Below are 27,728 nucleotides of genomic sequence, written 5' to 3' on the forward strand. Positions count from 1 at the left end.
GGTCTAATGATAACGGAGCTTTCAGTTACCACTGATTTGTAAGATTCAGTTACTTCATTATGTATGGAGGTCTCAGGATAACAGAGCTTTCAGGTACCACTGATTTGTAAGATTCAGTTACTTCATTATGTATGGAGGTCTAATGATAACAGAGCTTTCAGTTACCACTGATTTGTAAGATTCAGTTACTTCATTATGTATGGAGGTCTAATGATAACAGAGCTTTCAGTTACCACTGATTTGTAAGATTCAGTTACTTCATTATGTATGGAGGTCTAATGATAACGGAGCTTTCAGTTACCACTGCTTTGTAAGATTCAGTTACTTCATTATGTATGGAGGTCTCAGGATAACAGAGCTTTCAGTTACCACTGATTTGTAAGATTCAGTTACTTCATTATGTATGGAGGTCTAATGATAACGGAGCTTTCAGGTACCACTGATTTGTAAGATTCAGTTACTTCATTATGTATGGAGGTCTAATGATAACAGAGCTTTCAGTTACCACTGATTTGTAAGATTCAGTTACTTCATTATGTATGGAGGTCTAATGATAACAGAACTTTCAGTTACCACTGATTTGTAAGATTCAGTTACTTCATTATGTATGGAGGTCTAATGATAACAGAGCTTTCAGGTACCACTGATTTGTAAGATTCATTTACTTCATTATGTATGGAGGTCTAATGATAACAGAGCTTTCAGGTACCACTGATTTGTAAGATTCAGTTACTTCATTATGTATGGAGGTCTAATGATAACAGAGCTTTCAGTTACCACTGAAATATAAGATTCGGTTTGTTCAGTATGTATGGAGGTCTAATCATAACAGTGCTTTTAGGTATCCCTGATTTGTAAGGTTCGGTTAGTTCCGTATATATGGAGGTCTAATCATAACAGAGAATTCAGGTACCACTGATTTGTAAGATTATGCTAGTTCAGTATGAATGGAGGTCCTAATGGTAACATAGCTTTAGGTACCACTGATTTGTAAGATTCTGTTAGTTCAGTATGTATGGTGGTGCTAATGCTAGCAGATCGTTTAGGTACCACTGAATTATAAGATTCAGTTAGTTCAGTATGTATGGAGGTCTTATCATAACAAAGCTTTTAAGTACCACTGATTTGTAAGATTATGTTAGTTCAGTATGCATGGAGGTCTAATCATAACAGAGATTTCAGGTACCACTGATTTGTAAGATTATGTTAGTTCAGTATGAATGGAGGTCCTAATGGTAACACGATTTTAGGTACCACTGATTTGAAATATTCAGTTAGTTCAGTATGTATGGAGGTCTTATCATAACAGAGCGTTTAGGTACCACTGATTTGTAAGATTCAGTTACTTCATTATGTATGGAGGTCTAATGATAACAGAGCTTTCAGTTACCACTGATTTGTAAGATTCAGTTACTTCATTATGTATGGAGGTCTAAGGATAACAGAGCTTTCAGGTACCACTGATTTGTAAGGTTCAGTTACTTCATTATGTATGGAGGTCTAATGATAACAGAGCTTTCAGGTACCACTGATTTGTAAGATTCAGTTACTTCATTATGTATGGAGGTCTAATGATAACGGAGCTTTCAGTTACCACTGATTTGTAAGATTCAGTTACTTCATTATGTATGGAGGTCTAATGATAACAGAGCTTTCAGTTACCACTGATTTGTAAGATTCAGTTACTTCATTATGTATGGAGGTCAAATGATAACGGAGCTTTCAGTTACCACTGATTTGTAAGATTCAGTTACTTCATTATGTATGGAGGGCTCAGGATAACAGAGCTTTCAGGTACCACTGATTTGTAAGATTCAGTTACTTCATTATGTATGGAGGTCTAATGATAACAGAGCTTTCAGGTACCACTGATTTGTAAGATTCAGTTACTTCATTATGTATGGAGGTCTAATGATAACAGAGCTTTCAGGTACCACTGATTTGTAAGATTCAGTTACTTCATTATGTATGGAGGTCTAATGATAACAGAGCTTTCAGTTACCACTCATTTGTAAGATTCAGTTACTTCATTATGTATGGAAGTCTAATGATAACAGACCTTTCAGTTACCACTGATTTGTAAGATTCAGTTACTTCATTATGTATGGAGGTCTAAGGATAACAGAGCTTTCAGGTACCACTGATTTGTAAGATTCAGTTACTTCATTATGTATGGAGGTCTAATGATAACAGAGCTTTCAGGTACCACTGATTTGTAAGATTCAGTTACTTCATTATGTATGGAGGTCTAATGATAACAGAGCTTTCAGTTACCACTGAAATATAAGATTCGGTTTGTTCAGCATGTATGGAGGTCTAATCATAACAGTGCTTTTAGGAATCCCTGACTTGTAAGGTTCGGTTAGTTCCGTATATATGGAGGTCTAATCATAACAGAGAATTCAGGTACCACTGATTTGTAAGATTATGCTAGTTCAGTATGAATGGAGGTCCTAATGGTAACATAGCTTTAGGTACCACTGATTTGTAAGATTCTGTTAGTTCAGTATGTATGGTGGTGCTAATGCTAGCAGATCGTTTAGGTACCACTGAATTATAAGATTCAGTTAGTTCAGTATATATGGAGGTCTTATCATAACAAAGCTTTTAAGTACCACTGATTTGTAAGATTCAGTTACTTCATTATGTATGGAGGTCTAAGGATAACAGAGCTTTCAGGTACCACTGATTTGTAAGATTCAGTTACTTCATTATGCATGGAGGTCTAATGATAACAGAGCTTTCAGTTACCACTGATTTGTAAGATTCAGTTACTTCATTATGTATGGAGGTCTAATGATAACAGAGCTTTCAGTTACCACTGATTTGTAAGATTCAGTTACTTCATTATGTATGGAGGTCTAATGATAACAGAGCTTTCAGTTATCACTGATTTGTAAGATTCAGTTACTTCATTATGTATGGAGGTCTAATGATAACAGAGCTTTCAGTTACCACTGATTTGTAAGATTCAGTTACTTCATTATGTATGGAGGTCTAATGATAACAGAGCTTTCAGTTACCACTGATTTGTAAGATTCAGTTACTTCATTATGTATGGAGGTCTAATGATAACAGAGCTTTCAGTTACCACTAATTTGTAAGATTCAGTTACTTCATTATGTATGGAGGTCTAATGATAACAGAGCTTTCAGTTACCACTGATTTGTAAGATTCAGTTACTTCATTATGTAAGGAGGTCTGATGTTAACAGAGCTTTCAGGTACCACTTATTTGAACAATTTAGTTTGTTCAGCATACATGGAGGTCATAATGATAACAGATCTTTTATATACCACTGAGTTGAAGGATTCAGTTAGTTCAGTATGTATGGAGGTCTAATGATAACAGAGCTTTCAGGTACCACTGATTTGTAAGATTCAGTTACTTCATTATGTATGGAGGTCTAAGGATAACAGAGCTTTCAGGTACCATTGATTTGTAAGATTCAGTTACTTCATTATGTATGGAGGTCTAATGATAACAGAGCTTTCAGTTACCACTGATTTGTAAGATTCAGTTACTTCATTATGTATGGAGGTCTAATGATAACGGAGCTTTCAGTTACCACTGATTTGTAAGATTCAGTTACTTCATTATGTATGGAGGTCTAATGATAACAGAGCTTTCAGTTACCACTGATTTGTAAGATTCAGTTACTTCATTATGTATGGAGGTCTAATGATAACAGAGCTTTCAGTTACCACTGATTTGTAAGATTCAGTTACTTCATTATGTATGGAGGTCTAATGATAACGGAGCTTTCAGTTACCACTGATTTGTAAGATTCAGTTACTTCATTATGTAAGGAGGTCTGATGTTAACAGAGCTTTCAGGTACCACTTATTTGAACAATTTAGTTTGTTCAGCATACATGGAGGTCATAATGATAACAGATCTTTTATATACCACTGAGTTGAAGGATTCAGTTAGTTCAGTATGTATGGAGGTCTAATCATAAGAGAGTTTTTATGTACCACTGAACTGTAAGATTCAGTTTGTTCAGTATGTATGGAGATCTAATTATAACAGTGCTTTTAGGTATCCCTGATTTGTAAGGTTCTGTTAGTTCCGTATATATGGAGGTCTAATCATAACAGAGAGTTCAGGTACCACTGATTTGTAAGATTATGCTAGTTCAGTATGAATGGAGGTCCTAATGGTAACATAGCTTTTAGGTACCACTGATTTGTAAGATTCTGTTAGTTCAGTATGTATGGTGGTGCTAATGCTAGCAGATCGTTTAGGTACCATTGATTTGTAATATTCAGTTAGTTCAGTTTGTATAGAGGTCTTATCATAACAAAGCTTTTAAGTACCACTGATTTGTAAGATTATGTTAGTTGAGTATGCATGAAGGTCCAATGGTAACAGAGATTTCAGGTACCATTGATTTGTAAGATTATGTTAGTTCAGTATGAATGGAGGTCCTAATGATAACAAGCTTTTAGGTACCACTGATTTGTAAGATTATGTTAGTTCAGTATGAATGGTGGTCCTAATGGTAACAAGATTTTAGGTACCACTGATTTGTAATATTCAGTTAGTTCAGTATGTATGGAGGTCTTATCATAACAAAGATTTTAGGTACCACTGATTTGTAAGATTATGTTAGTTGAGTATGCATGGAGGTCTAATCATAACAGAGATTTCAGGTACCACTGATTTGTAAGATTATGTCAGTTCAGTATGAATGGCGGTCCTAATGATAACAAGCTTTTAAGTACCACTGATTTGTAAGATTATGTTAGTTCAGTATGAATGGAGGTCCTAATGGTGACAAGATTTTAGGTACCACTGATTTGTAAGATTACGTTAGCTCAGTATGTATGGAGATCTTAATGATAACAAGCTTTTAGGTACCACTGATTTGTACGATTATGCTAGTTTAGTATGAATGGAGGTCCTAATGGTAACATAGCTTTTAGGTACCACTGATTTGTAAGATTATGTTAGTTCGGTATGAATGGAGGCCCTAATGATAACAGAGCTTTTAGGTACAACTGATTTGTAAGATTATGTTAGCTCAGTATGATATTGTTGTTGTTGTTGTTGTAGGGTTTAACGCAATTTTGCAGCACACGATAGGCTATACATGGCGGCCAGTATTAATGGTTTAGGAAAAACCCGGGAAAGCCCCGGAAAGAACCACCGACTCACGAGAAGCTACTGGTAAACTTTCTTACTCACGTGAGTCGAATCCGAGACTCGAACCGATGCAGACAGATGTGAGATGGCAGTGATCCCTAACGGAAAGCGCTGTAGTATGAATGGAGCTCCTAATGATAACCGATCTTTCAGGTGCCACTGATTTGAACGATTCCTTTAATTCAATATGCAATAAGGTGCTAATGGTAACATATGTTGGGTACCACTGATTTGTAAGATTCAGTTAGTTCAGTATGTATGGAAGTGCTAATGATAACACAACTATCAGGCACCATTGATGTGTAAGATTCCGTTAGTTCAGTTTTTATAGAGGTGCTAATGATAACAGCGTTCATGTCCCAATGAGTTATATGATTCATTAGTTCAGTACGTTTGGAGGTCCTAAGTATAACATATATTCCATGTACCACTGATTTGATGGATTCAATTAATTCAGTATGAAGTTACTAATGCTAACACAGATTGAATGTAGAACTATGCTGGAATATACGGTTATTTTCTTTATCATGGTCCTGATGACATCATGGCTTCAAAACGTCGCTTTATGTTGAAGGATACAAGGAGTTCGAATATATATATATATATATATATATATATATATATATATATATATATATATATATATATATATAATAATAACAATCATAAACACAAATGCAATTGGAAAACATACTTGATTTTCAGTGTACTAGCAAAATATTTTAGAATACAAACGTTTTATTTCTTCTTCCCATTGTGAATAACTTGATAAATGTAATGCTTGAATACGGTTCAGCTGTAAAAGTATCAACATTGCAATATTAATTAAATATTTAGTACGTTAATAATTGTAAGCTGGAAAATAGCATAGCATAAGAGACCTAGACTTGTAAACAACAACATGAGAATTATCATACAGAACACTTTAATTTTGATGATAGAATAGTGTACACATATATAGATATAATACGCACAGGGGAATAAACTAAAGTTTAATATGACAAACTTTTCAAGTTTAAATTTACAATAAGGTGCATTTCGTCAAAGGAATAATGACCTAGAAATACATTCGCTCATATAATTATGATGTGTACAGCATCACAATAAATAAAGGAGGATTGGCTATGACCACAATGATTTTAAAATTGATAGCATATATATTTGTCCTTACAAGTATGGGTGTTAGATACCGTGGATATGCGATGTCTCTGATACTGCTATGAAGCCATGGATATACGTTGTTTCTGATACTACTATCTGCCATTTATATAAGTTATCTCTGATGCTACCATGTAGCCATGGATATACTTTGTCTCTGATAATGCTATGTAGCCATGGATATACGTTATCTCTGATACTACTATGTAGCCATGGATATACGTTATCTCTGATACTACTATGTAGCCATGGATATACGTTATCTCTGATACTACTATGTAGCCATGGATATACGTTATCTCTGATACTACTATGTAGCCATGGATATACGTTATCTCTGATAGTACTATGTAGCCATGTATATACGTTGTCTCTGATACTAGTATCTAGCCATGGACATACGTTGTCTCTGATAATGCTATGTAGTCTTGGAAATACGTTGTGTCTTATACTACTATCTGCCATGGATATACGTTGTCTCTGAAACTATTATGTAGCCATGGATATATGTTGTCACTGATAATATTATGTAGCCATAGATATACGTTTGTCTCTGATACGTTTTATGTGTCATGCACCTTAAGATAGTAAATAGAAAGGGAGTTTCAAATTTTACTAATATTTGACAAATGCCACTGACGGAAAGGAAGAATGAAATTTAAAAACTTGTAACTCCAGATGGACATTATCAACATATTGTAATTCCGTTTGGGATCAAAGTTGTGCCTTAAACTTTTCAACGTTTAATAGACATGATTACATCTATCCTAGATAATCATGCTGCTTGCATTGATGTTATCATCCACAACGACAACTGGAATGACCACTTGGAGAAAATTAGGAAATATGTTTGATAGAATGCTTGATGCAAAGATAAAAATGTATTTATCCAAACATGAATTTTGCCGTGCTTGTGTTACATTTCTCTAACATTATCGTGGGTCGTGACAAGTTAAACCTACATATGCTAAGGTCGGTTGTTTACCTGGATTCCCTGTGTCTAATGTAAAAAGCAACTGATGCAATATTAAGGTATGGCAAGATATTATTGATAACCTTTCTCCAATATTCCCATAATTGCTCAGCCCTTGACATATGTATTGAGGAGGAAAACCAAGTTGTGTTGGTCTGAAAAATGTCAGGATGCTTTTAAATGGTTAAAAGTCAACCTTTCGAGTGCGTCTGTCCCTTTGACTCCAAATTGCAGTCAATCATTAACCATGCTTGTTGATGCAAGTGGTGTTTCCGTCGTTGGATTATGGATTCAAGAACACGAAAATGATTTCGATCATCCAGTATGCCAATTTTGTAAGAAATTGAACAAGCACTAAATAAATTATTTCACAATCGAGAAGGAATCTTTGGCGTTCCTATGGTTTTGCAAGATATTGAAGTGTATATTAGTTTAGATCCTTCTCTGGTTATTGTATTTAGTGATCTCAAAATCGCCTACTTTCATTGGCGAGATGAAAAACAATCTTCAGAGATCATTCATGTGAAATTTTGATGTTGCTCTAATATAATATTGATATCAAGCTTATCAAGGGAAGGGTCAACTTAATAGCATATGCACTTTCTCGTGTATACAAATATATTTTTCATGTATTTGTTGTGTCATTTATAAGGCATCATCGTATGTAATATTTATCACATGTGCATTTGACTAATAGCTAAAGGAAAGCATTATTGCACATGCACAAGCTCGCACACACACACACACACACACACACACATATATATTCTTTTAGACGGTATAGGTTATGTAAAATTGTATTTTCTAGCAGACCTTGTCCAAAATCAAGTTTGATGCATTCCTGACGAGAATCCATATTAATGCATCATCCATGTCTACACACATGATGTCCATGTTCATGTATTGTATACAGGTTTATGCATGATGTCAATATTCATGTGTTATATATATGTCTACACAAGATGTCATGCTCATGTATTGTATCTAGCTTTATAATGTCCATATTCATGAATTATCCATGTCTACACATGATGCCCATGTTCATGTATTGTATACAGATTTATGCATGATGTCAATATTCATGTGTTATATATATATATATATATATATATATATATATATATATATATATATATATATATATATATATATATATATATATATAAATATATATATATATATATATATGTCTACACAAGATGTCCATGTTTATGTATTGTATCTAGCTTTATGCGTGATGTCCATGTTCATGTATTGCTTACAGATTTATGCATGATGTCCATATTCATGTTATATCTACTCAAGATGTCCATAATCATGTATTGTGCATATGTCTTTAACTGATGCCAGTGATCATATATTGTCTCTATGTCCATGTCCATGTAAGGTATCAATGTCTATAGGACCGCTCCTGTGTCCTAAGTGGTAAGAGTATCCGCCTCGCTTGCAGGTGATCGTGTGTTCGATACCAGGTCGAGTCACATGAAAGACTTGCAAAAATGGTACTAGCAGCTTCCTCGCTTGGGGCTCAACATTAAGAGGTTAGTGTTAGGACTTATCGGCCAAGTGTCAGGATAATGTGACTGGGTGGGACATCATGCTACATGATACTCAAATACTAGACATGACTATAAACTGCTAGACTATAAACTGCTACACTACAGACAACGTAGCGACATAACCACAATTGTAAATTCTAAATCACAAATACACTTTGTCTATGCACGATGTCCATGTCAATTTGTTGTATATATTAGTTTATTTATTATATTCATGTTAATTTGTATACCCATGTCTGTATATGATGCCGTTGTTCATATATTGTATTTTTGTCTATACAATATTTACATGTTCTTGTATTGCATCTATATCAACAGACGATGTCCATGTCCATGTAATTCGTCTATAAATTGACGCACTAACATACGTGAGATAATCAAATATTAGATTGCGTTTACTTGTGCAGATACAACGGGCATATGTTTATTCTTTCTCGCATCCATATGCATTTTTTATTAATTTTTTTCCACTCATCTTTCCACTTCCTCCACCACGGTACTTCCGTTTTTATCATGTTGATTGTACCAGATATACATGTCTTGCATACTTTGTTTTTTTTCGACCATTTCTTCAATATATTTTTCTCTGCTGCTTTAGCAACATTTTAAAACAATCTGTATATCTTTAATTATTCTCTCTTATATTTTACTTTTTTGCATGGGTAAGTTTAGATTCATTCAACGGGTCATTTTCCAGAAATCTATAACTTTGTGCTTGTAGAACCAAGGTTTCCTCATCATTTTTCAGAACTTCATTCTTTACCTATTTACTATATAATCATTAGGCATGTAATATCGTTTTTGTGTTCATTTGTTTCAGTCCCATGGTATTTGCAACCAAACTATATACCATGAAGCTAAGGGTTAGGTTAAGTTAGCCCTACCTCTAACCCTAACCTTTACCAGATCACTTCTCTATGAAGTGATATCACTTTTTTAATGTTTAGGCTTTCCTCAGTTAATAATTATTTCAATCCCAAATAAATCCAAAATGGGAGAAGATGATGTCATTAATAGTCAGCGAATTGGCTGCATGGCCAACGGTCTCTTGTAATCACAAAAAATATTATTCCAATTTTTGAATTCTGAATAAATTTCGATAAATATCCTTGTCCAATAATTCATATAGAGCATTAGTATTTCCAGGGATAATAATCACTTGAAAACCAATAATTTGAAAAAAATAAAATCTCAAACTGGTCACAGCAACATAACGTAATGTGTCTAAAGTTTAAAACCCACTGACTACATTTTTACAAAACATTAGGCATAAGGGTAACTTAAGACGCAAAGCAGATTCCCGGATGTGGGTGAAAACTTCAACCTTCCAAAAGAAATGGAAGTTTCTTAAATGAAAAATTTCACTTAATCCAGGTACGACCTTGGCGTAACGTAACAATTCTTACTCTGAGATAATAAGGTCGTTAACCAAAACTGCCACTGATTTTGAAACAAGGACAGGAACTAGGCAAACATTAGATACAACGTATCTATTATTAGCTCTTTACGTCAAAAATAAATGAAAAATAATTCAGTACTGAACTATACTCTAGACAATATCAAATCCAGCAAACAAAGTTACATAACACTGGCATGTAATAGAAGTAAAAAAAATTATAAACTAACAAACAAATAAGTATATATACATATACATATACTTTGCAAACTTTGCGAGATCTTTATAGTCGGGAATGGATGTAACAGTGGTCTATAGTATTTGGATGGCGTCGGATATACAAAGGAATACTGATCTGAGAACAAATGTCAATAATGAGAATCGTTTATTTACACTCACGAAAAATGCTATGCTAGGTAAGACTATGGTAAATTTACGCGAAAATTTACATGGGACGAATTGGAGTCGACCCTCTTAGGGGTACATAAAAAGGTAAGCTTCGAAGGCGTACCACTCAGTCGGCATTCAAATCCTGGAAGATTATCGAATTGGACTTGATGTCATTGACAGTGAAAAATCGAAACTGAAGCTCCCAAAAGAAGTGTATGATGGCTCAACAGTATTTGACTTGCCAACATTATACATGTACGATTTATTTTACGAAAAAAGAAACCGTTATACCTCAAGCGGGTCAAACTTCTCTACACCGAAACCTATTTACGCATACACATCATCAGTGACGATCTATATGTGGATATTTGATCAAGCATAATCTTAAATGAATTCGACAGAGCGATTATCCACAATCCGTTGTTTAGCAATTCCAATGAAAAGCTTGAAGGTAAGTTGGAGGATGAATGCGATTGATGCTCGATCCGATAAAATATTAAAACAGTGAAAGGTCGTCCAGAGTCATTGTATAAAATATATCTACGGCATGAAATGTACTTGGAATGTCTTCAATCGCGTTGGGAATTCTGACACGTGACAGGCAAGTGTGTCCCATTTCGATACCAAGTGACTGATACTCGCTGATACTCGCCGACTTAATCAACGTTTACCCGTTTGGTCACCAGGCAATTATAAATCAACTTTGGATTGATACGTGAACATGTTAAAATATATCTTGGTGGCACTTCGCAAAACAATATGCATTTACTCTCGCACAATTGCCGCAGGTCTGCTGCTCTTTGATTAGTAGGACTCAAACGGTAACGTGTTGGTTGTATTGGAGTGTCAATCATTCATAGATAGTAAATACATGTCCATATCATATCAATAGCACGACAATGTCTCCCTCCCTCTTCCAACTCTTCACATGCATGCAATTACCGAACAAAATTGTTTTCAGGTAGGACTTCATTATTCATTGCTGCTATGACTAATGGAAGTCATGCTATAAATATTTTTGAAATCGCTCTTGGGTTAAGCAGCCCCTGTCAGTGCCAGTGTTCCGAGAACGAATTAACAATTCATCTGCGTACTAATGTCTGAATAATCTCTCTTCTAGTGTACGGTTTCTCAAAAGCTTGGTCACCATGTATGCAAACCTTTCCAACATGAACTCGTCCTTGATGTTTTGTCAGCATCGCCGCATTATATACGAGAAATCCTTGACTGGAATCAACTTGTAATCGTGCTTTTGGTAATAGGACGCGTGCATTAATGTTTTCAAATGCATTCGCGACACTTACGCACACTTTTAAAATCAACGTTTCATCTTCCCTGTATCTGCTTTCAACATCGACAATGTTTTAGGCGTAATTGTATAGTTTTCAATGTAAACGATCATCTGGAAGAAACAAAAGATTAGCATTATGAACGTCATTGGGTGTTTGGACATCAAACCGTACAGTTTACATTTCTCTTGGCACTGTGTAAATTCGCTATAACTCCTATTTTGCCGACCATTCACGAGCCACTCCATGAGTAACATTTGCCGCTCTTGCTAAACTTTCCACACGGCTTCGCCACTCTAACACACACGCGGACTAAAGTATATTTCAGATAATACCTAGTTTGTTGTTTCCTTTTTTGTATCAATATAATTTACTTAAGTGTACTCCACAAGAGGCGTATTCACAACCGAATGCACGCTTGGCCTTCAAACCTCCTTCGATGATCCATTTTGCCATTAGTTCTTCAGCACTTCGTGCCTCGATCGTATTTAAATTATGGATGAGATCCAAATTGGCATGTTGACGTGCTCGGATATAATATGATGCTTCATAAACAAGGTCATATCGGTAACACGCGGCAGCAACGGGTTCCTCAGCAGGCATCGGTTGGTTATTAGAATCAAGTCGAATATCTGTCTCTGTCTGCGACTACAATACTTGTATCCAGGTGTACGTTTTTCACCAGGTTCTTTAATTCATGGTGTTCCTAGCATTCTTATTATTGCCGAAGCCAGTGAAAATGATTAAACAGTCCACGACTGGAACTGAAATCATAGTTATTGACCATCGCGAACTTGTTTCCTTCACTGCAAACACAAGTTCCTTTGATTACAGATCTTCCAGCCTTGTTCCGAACTCAAGCTGGATTTATGCAGCAATAACATCACGAGACAGCAAATATACAGATTTGATTAGTCCGCATTTAGAAAAATCAAAGATTCCCCGTCATTGACGTCTTTGCACAAACAGCACCTAAGCCATCCAAACACGCGATTGAACTACAGCCTCAGTTTGTTTGCTAATCATTTGCCCCTGCTAGATCAAGATAAAATCAGCCGTTGCTGAATATCATTTTACTATGGTTGGCATGGGATATTGTGTATGTGATAGCGCCGTCGGCTGATGATAAACCGTGTTTTCATATTCTCAAAGACTTTACAGAAGCGTTCGCAAGAAGCAAAACGTCGTTTAGTTGCCATACAATCCATGTTGGTTTCTTTTTCATCACATACGAAGCACCTACCATTGACGACTTCGACTGTAGCGAAAATAATCTTGTGGTATACGTAAATGAGAAACTTGAAAATCAAATCAATCCCGCAAAAAGATTTTTCAGACGAGCTTGACACAACTAGGCATATTTAATCTTATATTAATGTGTCTAAGGTATCCATGACAACTGTAACATCTTGCTATGCACAGGCGACGTCTTTATGGCAGGAGAAATACCATTGTCTTAATTAAACATTTCAGATACTTTGTTCTGACGAATTTCTTTTAGCAATGATCCTGATTGCTTATAGGTCTTTTCAATTCCATTATTTTTAACATCGATATCAATCGTAGTTTTTTTTTTGAAGTTTGTATATATGTTGGGACATCTGTGCGTTTCTGTTTTTATTCTGATATACTACCCACTGTGGCAACCTTATCACTCGGTAAAACAAAATACATCTACAGCACAAACATCACAGTCTATGTCATTGATTTGTTTGCTATATCGTTTCCCGTTTCATATTTTGAAATGACGTGTAAATAGCTATTACATTAGCAGATTCCGAACATATTGTTGTACAGTTTGTTCTTCTGTAACATTATCGATTAAATTTATGTTCGTTTGTTTGCTTTATTCGTCTTATCTTTTGTTTGTTTTTTCCTTGTTTTCATAATCTAACAATACAAAATGTCTTATATGTAAATATTTATTTCTGGTGATAATACTTTATCTTCTTAAGTATAACCGATGCTTGAGTTTGATTAAGTTGCAGATTCCAATTTATATTATTAAATGTGTTCGAAGGAAAATGTAAGGTTCTTTCCTTCGGATGACCAGATCACAATCATCATAATCAAATTATAATTCGAGACTGTACATTTAGAGATGCAGTTTTAAAATACTTTCACAGTGGTTCTCGAGTGAAGCTCAAGGAAATCTGAGTGACAAGGCTCCACCGTTTTCTTGGGGTCTACAAACATAGCATTGTATGTTGGCCATCTTACTAGTTTTGATTTGGTTCTAATTCTGTCAGTGGCATGTATAAATTGTTGTTGGTACCAACTGCGCATTTCATGCATATTTTGCATTTCCTTTCCTTTCATATCTTCAGTCTATTTTTCACTGTTGTATGTGCAAAAGTTTAAAACAGCCTATAGACCTTTCTCTAACCTCTCTATTACAAAAAGGTTTTGCTTTAGTTAAGAAGTTAAAACGGGTTTATTCCTGACATTACTTGAAGTTCCGGTTGCAGAACTCAGTTTCCTCATCCGGCTATATTTGTCACGGACTTCAGCCTTTAAAATTTCCTCAAAGGTCATTATGCAGGTCAAGCCCCTCTTTGTTTTTATATTTTGTAAGACCCAATGTATTTGTAACAAAATATTCATCACTTTATAATTAATTTGTATATTGTTTTCAAATGATTGCATGACAAACAATTATTCCTGACGCTGATAACCGATGTAGCTATAATGGACTTTTATTTATGAAGAAGTTTCTCTCGCTACTTTTTAACTGCTTAGATAGATTGTTCACTCAACCATTCTTTGAATTTAGTGCATTTTAGTTTTGTTGCCTTTAATTGGTTAGTTATCTATAATGTTTGGGCAATTGAACTATACTTTTAATAAAAATATCATCAATAATGTTGTTTGTCGGTAACTGAAAACAGTAAAGAAAAGTCCATGAAATGTATGGTGCGTTTTATAGTGCATTTAAGTAACAGCAGATATATTATTGGTTACTTTAATTCTTTCAAACGCATTATTGACTAAAATGTATATTGAATTATATCTTCCTCGGGTAGACTCTTAAATACAATCCCAAATACTTAGTCCCGGCGTGCTGCTTTGAAATTTTGTTTTCTATAAATACTATCTGTGTTTATATGAACTCTTTTTAGACTTGACTTTGCAATGTTTGAGAGATTTTTACATGATACAGATAATCTAGCCAAACAAAAATTTAGGAATCGATCGGCATGCGAAACTTAGGTCATTCCTTGTTCATTTAGCACTGCTCTAATTATCTCTGTTGAATGATTAAAACTTGTAATTTCAGGTTTATATTCAATATTTAAAATATGTAAATAAATTTGTTCTGCGATATTGGAGATATTTTTGTGGATTATACCACTCTCATGACCGTGGAGGTGGCGGCAGCGTCAATTTTGTTAAGATGTCGGTTTAAATTGTTCAGTTGCATATATTTCCTGAACCCCTGACTAATTTCATCACTTTAGCATGAATAATGTATCGCATGGACACTGCATAATATGACGCACTTCCTTGTTAGATTGGTCTGAGTAACAGTCATATAAAATCTGCTTTTCATTTTGGCAAATTCGGTTTTTGTTTCATTTTCCAGTTTCCGTAAACCGTTCATATATTCGCTTCATAACTGGCAGTAGCAATTATAAATGGACGATGCTTAATTCCACGACAAGCATGATGACGTCCTCAAAGTCCCTGTGGTCAAGGCCAAAATCATAAATGTCTGCGTGAAGTTTCTTATTTAAGTTATTTTTCTTTATATTCTTTTGTTAAACCTGGTAATCTATTTATAGTTACGCTTTCATTGAATCTACATGAATATAAATCAGTTCGCTCTAACGTACGTGAGCCTGACAGTTTGACCTTCGGTCATGGTCGGAGTCCTATATATTCTGCGTTCACTGTGTTGTTCAATGGTTTATCCTTTTCAAACAAATCCTACAAAAATGGATTTGCTCCATATTTCTGCGAATCACATTTAAAGTTAAGACAATTAATTCTGGGCTATGGTACTTCGCACCTGACCCAGGAGCCAAGGCTACACTCTTTATGCATCATTTGCTCGCGGGCTTCACATGCAAAGTCCGAATTTCATAACGATGTTTGAAATCAATAATCTGACACTTTGTGTGTCCTGATGTCTGTTACAGTACCAACAGTGATCACATTTTGATCCCGTCCAAAGTGTAATATATCACCTATATTGACACAGTCCAGAGCAATACAATGTTCTTTTATGCCGTTATTTAATATATGCAAAGGAAATGGAAGTTAGTCGTCGCACCACTGTTGGTGCTTCTCTAAATGCTCAACAGCAGCGCAGGTAATGGCAACGCTTGTATACATGTATGATGGTAATGACAACGATTGTATGCATGTATGATGGTAATGGCAACGATTATATACACGTATGATGGTAATGGCAACGATTGTATACATGTATGATGGTAATGGCAACGATTGTATACATGTATGATGGTAAGGGCAACGCTTGTATACATGTATGATGGTAATGGCAACGATTGTATACACGTATGATGGTAATGGCAACGATTGTATACATGTATGATGGTAATGGCAACGATTATATACACGTATGATGGTAATGGCAACGATTGTATACATGTATGATGGTAATGGCAACGATTGTATACATGTATGATGGTAAGGGCAACGCTTGTATACATGTATGATGGTAATGGCAACGATTGTATACACGTATGATGGTAATGGCAACGATTGTATACATGTATGATGGTAATGGCAACGCTTGTATACATGTATGATGGTAATGGCAACGATTGTATACATGTATGATGGTAATGACACCAATCTTATACATGACATAATCGTAATGGCGACAACAATCTGATAATGCTATGATGGTAATGACACCAAAATGTATACATGTTATGATAGTAATGACACCGAAACCATACATTATATGCTCCATGTGATCATAGCTGCGATGTTACACATGCTACATGTGAGAATTCGCTTAGTCCGGTTAAGACTATGTTTATTATTTATTGTTGGAAACATTGGCATAGCATGATAGTAACATATAGCCGCATTTTTAATAGTTAAAATGATAGTACTGGCATATATTTCTTTCAAATTCTTACAGTATACAAAATGTATTGTTCTCCAACTTGGATTGAAATATATATTTGGGATACCTTAATTCACTTTTGTCGTGCATATACCTTGATTATCGAAGTTATGCTGATAAATGTGCCATGATATTGCCACTGTTGTTATTTATACTCAAATACAATACGTAGTTTGTGAGTATGAAGCACATCCAGCCCACGGAACCGATGACTGTCTGTGCTTGTTGGACAGTTTGTGTTCCCACCACGATGAAGATATAACACGCATAAGGTCATGTGATTTCATCAACCTGCCACTGAATACTACAGTCCTGATTCCAAAATATGTGTTATGCAGGTACTTACATTTAAAGGAATTAAACTTTGCTCAGTTATCGTTATGATAGGATTGAAATAGCAAAAGTTGTTATGGGATTTAACTTATTAAACTTAGCACAATACATGAAACTAGTTTATAAATTATATTACATAACATGCGTCATGTAACATTGTTACAGATAGTAGCTAAAATCAGAATCTTATCAGTGTCCGCGTTGTTCTAATCCCAATAAATTGTCTGACGAGTCATCTTATATATGCATAAACTAAGAATTTCTACAATGAGTCATCTTATGTGCATATAAAAATATAGGAGAACGGGCTTAGGCAAACAAATAGTCATGACAGATATGATTTGTCATCTTAAAGACATAGACTAATACTGAAGAGCGGGCTTAAATAAATAATGTCATGACAGATCTTACGACTTAAATTATGTGCAAACACTAATATTAGGCATCGGGTTTAGGCAAATATAGTCATGACAGATATGACGAATCATCATATTGCATAGACTAATACTGGAGAACAGGCTTAGATAAATAAAAAATACATCCTAGTGTCCTAAAGTAAGTATGTAATGATGTTTCCTAGAAGTCTCGTGTGTACCACTTCGTAAGTCGGGTGCCACTGCACAATGTACAGACCCAGGTCTGCCATCTCATCTCTAGATCATTCCAGGTGGGTTTTTTTTTAAGGACTAAACAGTAGACCACACAGCATAAACCCTGATGTACCACTATATGATCAAAAACCAAATCTGGGCCTATGGCGTTTGTAGTTGGACCAGACTTCTACTTAAATATAAATGGTAATGATGGACATTTATGATGAAAACGACAAAATATTGACTACTTTTTTATTTCATATTTTTAGCTACTATACTAACTACCAACAACCCTGGTTGAATCTGCCTGATACTGAATGCCTAAGAAAGAGCTGCAGTTCTGACAGTGAATGTTGCAGAAGGTATAACAAGTGTGACAAGTCGGCTAAGATCTGCATCGATTGTTGGTATGGTCATCCTTGCACGACCACCCGTGACTGTTGTGCCCAATTTCCATATTGCAATCGTCAAGCCGGCATGTGTCAGAACTAATGGCACATCTTCGATTTTGCTGCTACTGGAGTGTGATAACACGTCAAGACATAAGCACATTGAGGATTATTTGATGGTATTCCTGTTAGGGATAAATCATTATTATTGACCTTATATTTTTTATCTTAATTCCATATTTTGGCTTAACATTATATTCCTTACATTCTTGTTTAAATACCTAACTCGAATACATGCACGGGTACAAATTATGTTTCAAATATAATTGACCTATATAAACTAGCCAATCCCCAACTCCAATATAAAAAATATGACGAATACCCAATTCCATATATAAGCACTCCTACTATAAATTCATTAATTCAATTTAACTATGCAAATTGATCATCCTGAAGTCCAATATAAGCACACCTACTAAATATACTTTACATTAGTTTGACCTATACAAACAGACGAATCCCCAGCTCCAATATAAACAAGTATATTAAATCTGCATTTGATTCATCTGGCACGTGCAAAACAATTGACAAATCCCCAGCCACAATATAAGCACACCTACTAAATATGCATTACATTCATTTGACCATTGTAAATTGACTATTCTCCAACTACTTATATAGGCAAGCTTGTTTAACAGAACCTCATAGTCTTAAAATTAAATATTTGCTTTAAAAACTGTTACCATATGTTTGAAGTGCAATACTTGGTTCATGACGAAATATTCGCAAAAATTTTTTTAGAGAGTGAGTACGTTATAGCATGTTTGAATTTGTACATGTCTTAAAAATATTTGAGAAAGTGACTGACCTTTAGTTACCTATGTTGCTTGTTAGTCCTGCAAGCTTGCACCCTAAATATTATTTTGTAATGAGAACGCAGAACAAACTTGAGGTGTGCAAAGTTTCATTGGAGTGGTCAATAGGCAATATCTGCGCGACAGCTGGATGTATGTAACTTGAACTTGGGAATTCGTTAAATAACTTGCAAGCTATATTGTCTCAAAAACAACATTTGTTTGTGTTGTAAACAGCACATACGAATCCTGTATTTACTCTAGTGAGTCAAATCGGAATTTGTTTGATAGTCTATTGCTGTGTTTCCAAGCTTCCAAACTTTATCTGAATTGTCTGCGATTTTTTATTGTAGGAAACTCTTTGATAAAGTCAGACGCACAGTACATACTCCAATCCTTATTTTCCAAGAATACCTTTATGGAATTATGCTTGACATTGTTTTAAAATTTCAAAATGTCATGAAAACTAATCAGAAAGTAATGACAATAATATTTGACCGTTGTCGTTAAAAGCGAATAATATGATTTTTAGTCTTTCATTGATATTTTCATATAAATGTTATCTCGTATTATTGAACTAAACGTATCTTTATATAGAACATACTCTCGAAATAAACACTTGGTTATTCTAAAGAGTATACTTCGATAAATAACTTAATAACACTGACAATCAATCTCGGTAATGTAAAGGTTAATTAATACTAGCACGTGACAGCTAAATAAAATTCATATTTCACCTACCTTTCCACCCACTATTAGGGTTTCGTTAATTTAGCTGAGTAAAAACATAAATGGTTTAATATTCATCAAGGAGCAATTTGCACACTTTTCTCTTTTCAACCCAAAAAGACAACATTTTTGAATTTTCTGTCTTGATTTACACGTAGCTTTACAATTATATATATATATATATATATATATATATATATATATATATATATATATATATATATATATATATATATATATATATATATATATATATAACAAGCGTATGAAAGACTCTTGTACAATGGAATTGTTGTACAATTATATCGAATTGTTTGGAAACAATTTCTTATACTGTTGTACAGCTATTGTACAGTTATATCATATGATTTAATGACTGTATGATACAATATTGTATATTGAATTGAAAAAGTACATTATTTAAAAAACTATTTGACAGAATCTTGTAAAATTATACTATCTAGTCATAACATAGATCATTAAGTGTACTCCTCTGACTATTGTATTTTTTGTTGCAAAGATAAAACTAAAAAATGGCTTCTGTTTTTCGCAAATGAATACAAATGTACTTTAAGGTGATGATGACAAATATGAATAAACCTTACCAACTATCGGTTTTAAAAAATATTACATTTAGTTGTTGAAAAGTGTCAGCTTTTATGTTTTTCATCGAAATATAAATTTTGTATTTATTTATTTTGTACATATACAGCATTTATGATGTAGCAGATCATGGAAAGGAGTATTGTACTAGATTATTAACATTGTTCAAATGTTATCAATTTCTATATTGCATAGCAATGATAGCAGTGTTAGGTCCATAATCATCATTCTACAACACAAAATTTTCATTATATGATTAATGAATAAAATTATTCAGCAGAAATTAACACAACTGCGCATGTTACATACATACAGCTTATACATTTCTGATTCAGTATGCAATGAATGTAGTTTCCCGTTTCCAGCATACCATGAAAAGTGGGTTAGTACCTGAGGTATTTCTAGCATGAATATTGAATATACCTTAAAAACAACTTTAAAGATAAATCGTTTAGTATGACTAAAATTTACTTTATCAATTCAAAAGGTAGATTACATGTTATAGAAATATACAATGGAATGAACAACCCGTTCATTCTAGCAATGGGGGTTGTGTACGTTTTGTGTATAAGTAAAACTTTTATGTTGTTATCATTGTGGCTGAAATTAAAGTATGTGAAATCAATCTTACTATTTGCTTTTTGCATCTTGGGTCAACGTTTTGCTGTACATGGCACACAGCACATGGTACGTGATTGTTTATATGTGTAGTGAGTAAGTGCTTGGCTGCTCTTTGTACAATCGTAGCGCCTTTATTTAGTCCCATGATTCAAAGCGTTAAGTATAACAAGTTGGACTCGTATTTTTCTAATGATTTCGTTACACGATGAGCACAAAAGGAAATGTCCATCATTTTGGTGAAATCCTGTGTTGTTCCCTTTCTACTTATTTCGCGCAAATGACACAGTACTGTAAACTACTTATCGCAAGAACCCCAAATAAGATTTCGGTCATTAGTCATGATGACATTAAGTCGCGATAGATAAAGATTACAAAACGTGCTTTGCAAACATGTTTGATAAACTCGTACTTTGCGACTCATGCATGTCTGGCCGCAAGAGATCTGAAATAACATTACAAAACTCTTTGTGCGCTAAGGTGAATACGCATCGAAATAGTGTGCGCACTAATGAAAATTAACGTTTGACTGAAAATGTTAAATCATCTTTTGAGAGCTGGAGTCATATTTTGAAATAATGTGCTCACGAGAAGGAACTAAAAATTTCAACGTGAAATATAAGTAATGTAGAGCACACTTTATCGAGTTGTTATCACATTCATAATACTAAAAGAAAATCAGTACAGTTGTTACTTAGGTCGTAATACTAAACATAAATCAATAAATTGTTTACCTAATTCATAGTACACTGAAAGAAAATCAACAAAATATAAACCTAATTGGAAATATTTAAAGGAAATCAATAGAATATTTTCTAATTCATAACATACTGAAACACTTCATAATAACAAATGAAAAGCGTTATGACAGTTAATTAATCCATATTTCGAGCAGAAAATCAATAAACATTATATTTAAATCATAATGCCTAAAGACATAGGACAGGGGTCTCAAACACGCTATCCTCGGGATGCATGTGGCCAGCCAAGCAGTATCATGTGGCCAAAAATTGATTGGTGCCACAAGTTGTCATGGGAGATAACAAAGGTGGTGCGGCCCTTAGGTCATCGAAAATGCTCTCCTGCGGCCCTAAGCTTATGGCTTAAACGGTTAAAATATGACATAATTCTAGTTTATGACCTAATATATCCTGTATAGCTAACATACCACCTTATGGTTTTGACAGAATATTTGACAATCTTCAAACTAAACATCGTACAAGGATTTTTATTATTCAATTAATTTTGTATTACGTAGTGATTGTGTGTTCTATCCATCATCAAAAAATTAAACTACGTTCCGTTTGCCTGCGCAGCCTTCCCACCTAAAGTGAATACTAGGAATCTAAGCAGTAGCTCCTTTCTCTACTCTTGCAAAAAATATCTGTATGAAGTGGATATTGCTATAATATAATTTTATTAGCAGCTTCATTGACATGAACAGTGCTTAGGTGCTAAATGCTGAAAACTAAATGAGACATTCTGGTTTCAATATTGTCACTAATATTAATTTTAATTATGGCAGTATGGGAAAATGCATAACTGTATTATTTACTTTAATTAGAAGTAAAAATGTTAACGACAGATCCATCCATAACTTCAATAACTGTTGTTTTTTTAAATGTATTAACTGAATCTTGTTTGTGCTCAATTTTTCTGGATTTATTGGCTTTTAAAAAAAATAAATACATTCGAATACGGAATTATGCGTTTTTAATTTTAAACAAGCAAGCGTTTTAAAGTCATTAGATAATCTGTGTTACGGCATTATGTTGGAAAATGGCTGGGGTTGATAAATTAGTCAATATTTATATACAGCTAAAAACCAATTTTGATAGCGAATATCGAATAACTTTGTTAGAATGTATTCAAATGTATGCGTTGTCCATTTAGTCAAAATACATTTTGCAATATTACCTTATATGTGGAATGAGAGTTATATATGTAATTCCAATATAAATTTGATATAGTGTATCATAAGTAAATCTCGCCCAGCAGACAGCTTCAAAATTGTAATATGTTACATGAACACGATGATCTGTTACATGAACATGATGATCTGTTACATGAACATGATGATCTGTTCTAAAGACGTGCATGTATTGCTCATTTGTCGTAATAAAGGTTTATTTTTCAAGCCTACAGTTTCCTCTTGTTTTTAATATCCGTAACGAGGCTGTAACTTTCATACTCACGTATGATACTATCTTATTATGTGACAACAAATCTGAAACAAAATTAAATAGTTGCATCTTAAACTATCAAGACTTAAAAAAGACAATAAAGGTAAAATAGTTTATTTAATTGTTATGCGGGTAAATACAGTCCATATGGAAAAATTGGACGATCCAGAGAAATTATCACGTGTTCAAGAAGACCATACCATCTACGACAAAGCAGAAGAAAATGAAGATGATATTTAGATTAGATGCTAAGAAATACATATCAAAGCGAATGTTAGTGAGATTGTAAAGGAGCACATAAACAATAAGCCATACATGAATACGGACAAGTAACCTTCATTTAATGGTGTGGCAGCCAAATAGGCCAATAATATACCCAATTTTGAGAACTTGATATAGGTACAATAAAATACATAGCGCATGTACAGATATTTTATCAGATTGTCGCCAGAGAAATCTGTTCATGGAACATTCGCCCATCACTAATAATATACACGAGTAATAACTGGAATGATCAAATATTTGTCATGAGTAATAAGTAACATGAGCAATAACTGGCATGGGCAATTATTTGCCATTAGTGATAATTAACAAGTGCAATAATTGGCATGTGCATTAATTGGTAATGCAACGTCATAGTATTAGTAAAAATTAAAAAATAATTAATCGAAAACTCGTGTCCTGATCGGATTTCGAGGATCTTAAGATCTGATTGAAAACGAACGTATATGTTCTTATTAATAATCACTGACTCAGTAGATATATCTGAAACTGAATATAATTTCTTGTGCTAAGTTTTAGGGTCAAAGATTATACTGGCCAGTTGGTATAGTCAAGTTTCATCTGAAGATACTTTGATTTGTTAATAAGAACAACATAGCTACCATGACCATACTGGGATTCAACTCAGTTTGCTTGTTTCTGCCGGGCGAGAGACTAGATGTTGCTGTTGTTCTTGGTGGTGATGTTGTCTCAGGAGGAATTTCACATATTCCTTTGTTTAGATCCATCACGAGAGTTCCGTTAAATGGAAATGTACAGTTAGCTGACTTCAAACTTGTCCCCTGTAGAAAATTGAATTTCACAATCTCGTGTTGTACTCCCGATACGATCAACGAAACAGATGAACCGTGGTGTATGTTCAGGACTCTTCTGTTAGACATAGTTATCCACTTGCCCTCTTCTCCAAATATTGCCGTTATTTCAGCCCTAAAAGTTTAAATGACAAATATAACACTGCACCAGCATATATTTTGCGAGCTTATCTTTCCATTGTAGCAAAAGAACGCCCAGAACAGAACAGTAACAGCAAGAGAAACAAATCAAAAAACGTGATTTTTCTGTTTCAAGAGGCCAAAGGACAGATCATATGGACAAAAGCTATTTTTCCTGGTAAACTGCTTATAGACAGTAATACATCCAGGTATAAAACACTGAACTGCGACCAGGAAATAAAATATTTCCAATATAACCCATCCAAGGTTGCTAGCACACAGCCAATCAAGCATAGAAAATGAGACATTGTGTGGGTACACCCCACCTGATTCTAAACATGAAAATTAATTTGAAATTAAATCTAAACATTACCTTATATATATATATATATATATATATATATATATATATATATATATATACCATATGAAAACATGTGATTCGTGCTCGTTGGGCACAAAACTAGTGTATGAGATCTAATGGAATAATACCTAGCAGGCCACCTTTAATCTATATCTAGTTGACCTAAGTGCAAACCTTGGTCATCAATAAAAGATTTACCATTTAAATTTGATAAAAACTCGCAGCGATTTGTCAAACAAAGGACCACTAATCTTCCAACACCTGTGAATGGTCTTGACACACGCACGACCAAAATAATTTCCATAGTTGCATCAATGTTAACTTGAAGCAGAAGATAAGTTTTAAGATGATGTTGCTTCCTACATGTACTCGACATTGTAATTAAAACGGCAGGGGTCAAGTCAAATCCTCGATACTCTCATGAACGACATACTAGGTCGTGATATTATCGAGCTGTAATGCTCTGGCAGTAGATTTTCTATTAGGATTAAATTTATCAGAATCATCAACGACCAACGGGGCATCGATGACTAAGGGGTATCAAAAAACGGGGCGAAAGCAAACGTAATATGTATGCTGTTACGGTGACGTAGCTGTTACAAGCTGGGTCGTTGACGGGTATCGACAACAGTTCATATGCAATCACCACAGTATTATATGGAATTTACCTGATCAACTAACCAAAATCGCTATGTAGTATTATCAATGTTTATCGTATAGATACATTTCTTTACGTGTGTTATTGGCGCAGCAATCTACTCTCGTTTAAGCGAAGATAAACATGCAAAGGTCACTAGGCTGGAGGAGCGTGTGGGCGAACATGGCCTTAATCTCAGCAACGATCGTTGAAATTTTCCAATGATCATCACGACGTTAATCGGAGAAGTATTTTGTTATACCCGACTATACAGACACAGTAGTGTCATCAAATTCATCTAGCACGACGATTACAGTTTCCCCTCCGATGCATGATTAGTTTTTATTCGTGTATTGATTATTATGCAATCACCGATATTCTTAAAAACAATCCAGTATCCGTTTGTTTATTTAGCATTAGCTAGATTATGGGCGCTTTTAATCAATTTGTGCTTAACTGCAAATAAGAATTTCGCAACAAAATATCAACGATGGCAAGCAAATACGTGTTGGGGTACGATGAGATTAAAGATCTTTTCACAAACTGATTTACAGAAATATACATTCTCTAATGTAATGCAGGAAGTAAACTAACTGGAAGTAAACTCCGAAAAGTTCTCTCAAGGACGTCTAGCGAATATACGGTCATTATAGCCATGACGGTTTTTGGAATACTGATTACATCTGAGATAACGCTGTTTTCGTCGACAGGGCCTTGTGCTACCCTACGTTTTCATGGTCGCGTTTAATGCCTACCAAATTTTGAGCGTTTGGTTATCCCACACATGAATTCACACTTGTATCAGTCAACGTGCTTCTACCGGTAGACGCAAACGGTGTCGCTGCTGACTTAACTAGATCTTGATGCATCAACAATTTTGAGTTTTCGTCCAACGTTTATCCTGTCTATCCGGCATGATTGGAAAAAACTTTAAAAAACCTCGTAACGAAGAACGGCCAGAACAAAATGCCAGAGGACTGGCTCCTATTGTTTTGTTAAGATAAGTCAACGACTCGTGCGCTCTTACAAGTTTAACTTGACAGAAGCGATCATAGCACATACGCGACAAAACAAGTATGGCTTTGTGAGCCGAACGAAATGCCAGGCGTAACGAAAAGAGCTCTAAAGGAAAATGGTAGCTAGATTTGCAATAGGATCGTCAGCGGATTGCAATCGTCCGAATAACAGGCTTGTTATCAACCAGGATGATCTTTTTTCTAATCAAGGACACTGGTACATTTATTTCCAAAACAACTGTGACGCTTACTGACGAGATACGTATATAATTGGGCAAGTGAAACAAAATTCCCAAAGTGCACTCGTCTCGTTTATGGCCATAAATGCTTCTTACGCCGGTATTACCTTGTCATCGATGATTAATAGGTTTCCTTCAACCGCTATTAGAGTTGCTACAGATTCATGTTACAGTGAAAGAAAACAGTTACATCTAATTAATAAACATATTGTGGTAGCGCTGAGGAAACGTTCACATCTGGCTGTGACAGAACCGGATGAGTTTTTTGTCTTCGTATGGCATCTGGAGGATTAAGGAAAAGAAACCGATAAGATCCCTACGTATATTTGCGAAGTACTATACGTCAGAAAATTATATACGCTATAATAATCTAGCTCATTCGTCAACGGCTCCAATGGTAAGCACCCCATTAAAGCAGGTGTATCTGAATGATGGGGGCGTTCTGGAAAAGAACGCTGACTATTAACCTGTTTGAAAATTCCACAGATTCTTTTCTTTGCATGTAGGCTTACACATACAGTCGCAAGCTTGTAAAGCAAATATATTCCTTGTGCAATAATATGGAAGGACTTACGTAGTGAGCCCGTTGCGAGGTTAAAGAAGTTTTAAACATGGTTGAGTACGATGTCGTACTGTGTGAATTTGGAACAGAAAGAAGCAAAACAAACAAGTTTTGTACAGCTTAACAAGCAATGTAATTATGAGTGTTATAAATCAAACATTTAAGAAGAACTTAAAGTATTATGAATCCAAAATAATCCTAAATAAAGTCAGAAAGAATGTAATGTTCAGCACATATTTCACATCCTCGATATATGTTGTTTTTGTTCTCGAAAACAATCTCGTGATCATCTTCAGCAGCAGTAAGTTAAACTTCAGCAGAGTGCATCCGACGTAGATGTGTTAGAACCCTATGCTAGCACCTGGAGTGCTTGCCGACGT

General features: G+C 34.7%; 2 protein-coding genes across 3 annotated transcripts in view; one reads left to right on the forward strand and one right to left on the reverse strand.

Annotated features, from left to right (window-relative positions):
* Positions 1-23,270, forward strand: part of LOC149780352 (uncharacterized) — a 130,776-nt gene extending 107,506 nt beyond the window's left edge. For both annotated transcript variants that reach the window (XM_089937246.1, XM_089937245.1), the window contains exon 5: positions 18,210-23,270. In XM_089937246.1, the coding sequence (XP_089793372.1) occupies positions 18,210-18,432 (223 nt within the window). In that variant the 3' untranslated portion in view covers positions 18,433-23,270. The remainder of the gene's footprint in view (positions 1-18,209) is intronic.
* Positions 23,271-23,414: 144 nt separating this feature from the next.
* Positions 23,415-27,728, reverse strand: part of LOC149780353 (uncharacterized) — an 83,736-nt gene continuing 79,422 nt past the window's right edge. The window contains exon 17 of the mRNA XM_089937247.1: positions 23,415-24,525. Within this exon, the coding sequence (XP_089793373.1) occupies positions 24,156-24,525 (370 nt within the window). The 3' untranslated portion in view covers positions 23,415-24,155. The remainder of the gene's footprint in view (positions 24,526-27,728) is intronic.

Source organism: Sinohyriopsis cumingii, chromosome 16 (assembly GCF_028554795.1).
Source record: "Sinohyriopsis cumingii isolate HCF-2022 chromosome 16, ASM2855479v2, whole genome shotgun sequence".
Classification (NCBI taxonomy): Eukaryota; Metazoa; Mollusca; class Bivalvia; order Unionida; family Unionidae; genus Sinohyriopsis; species Sinohyriopsis cumingii.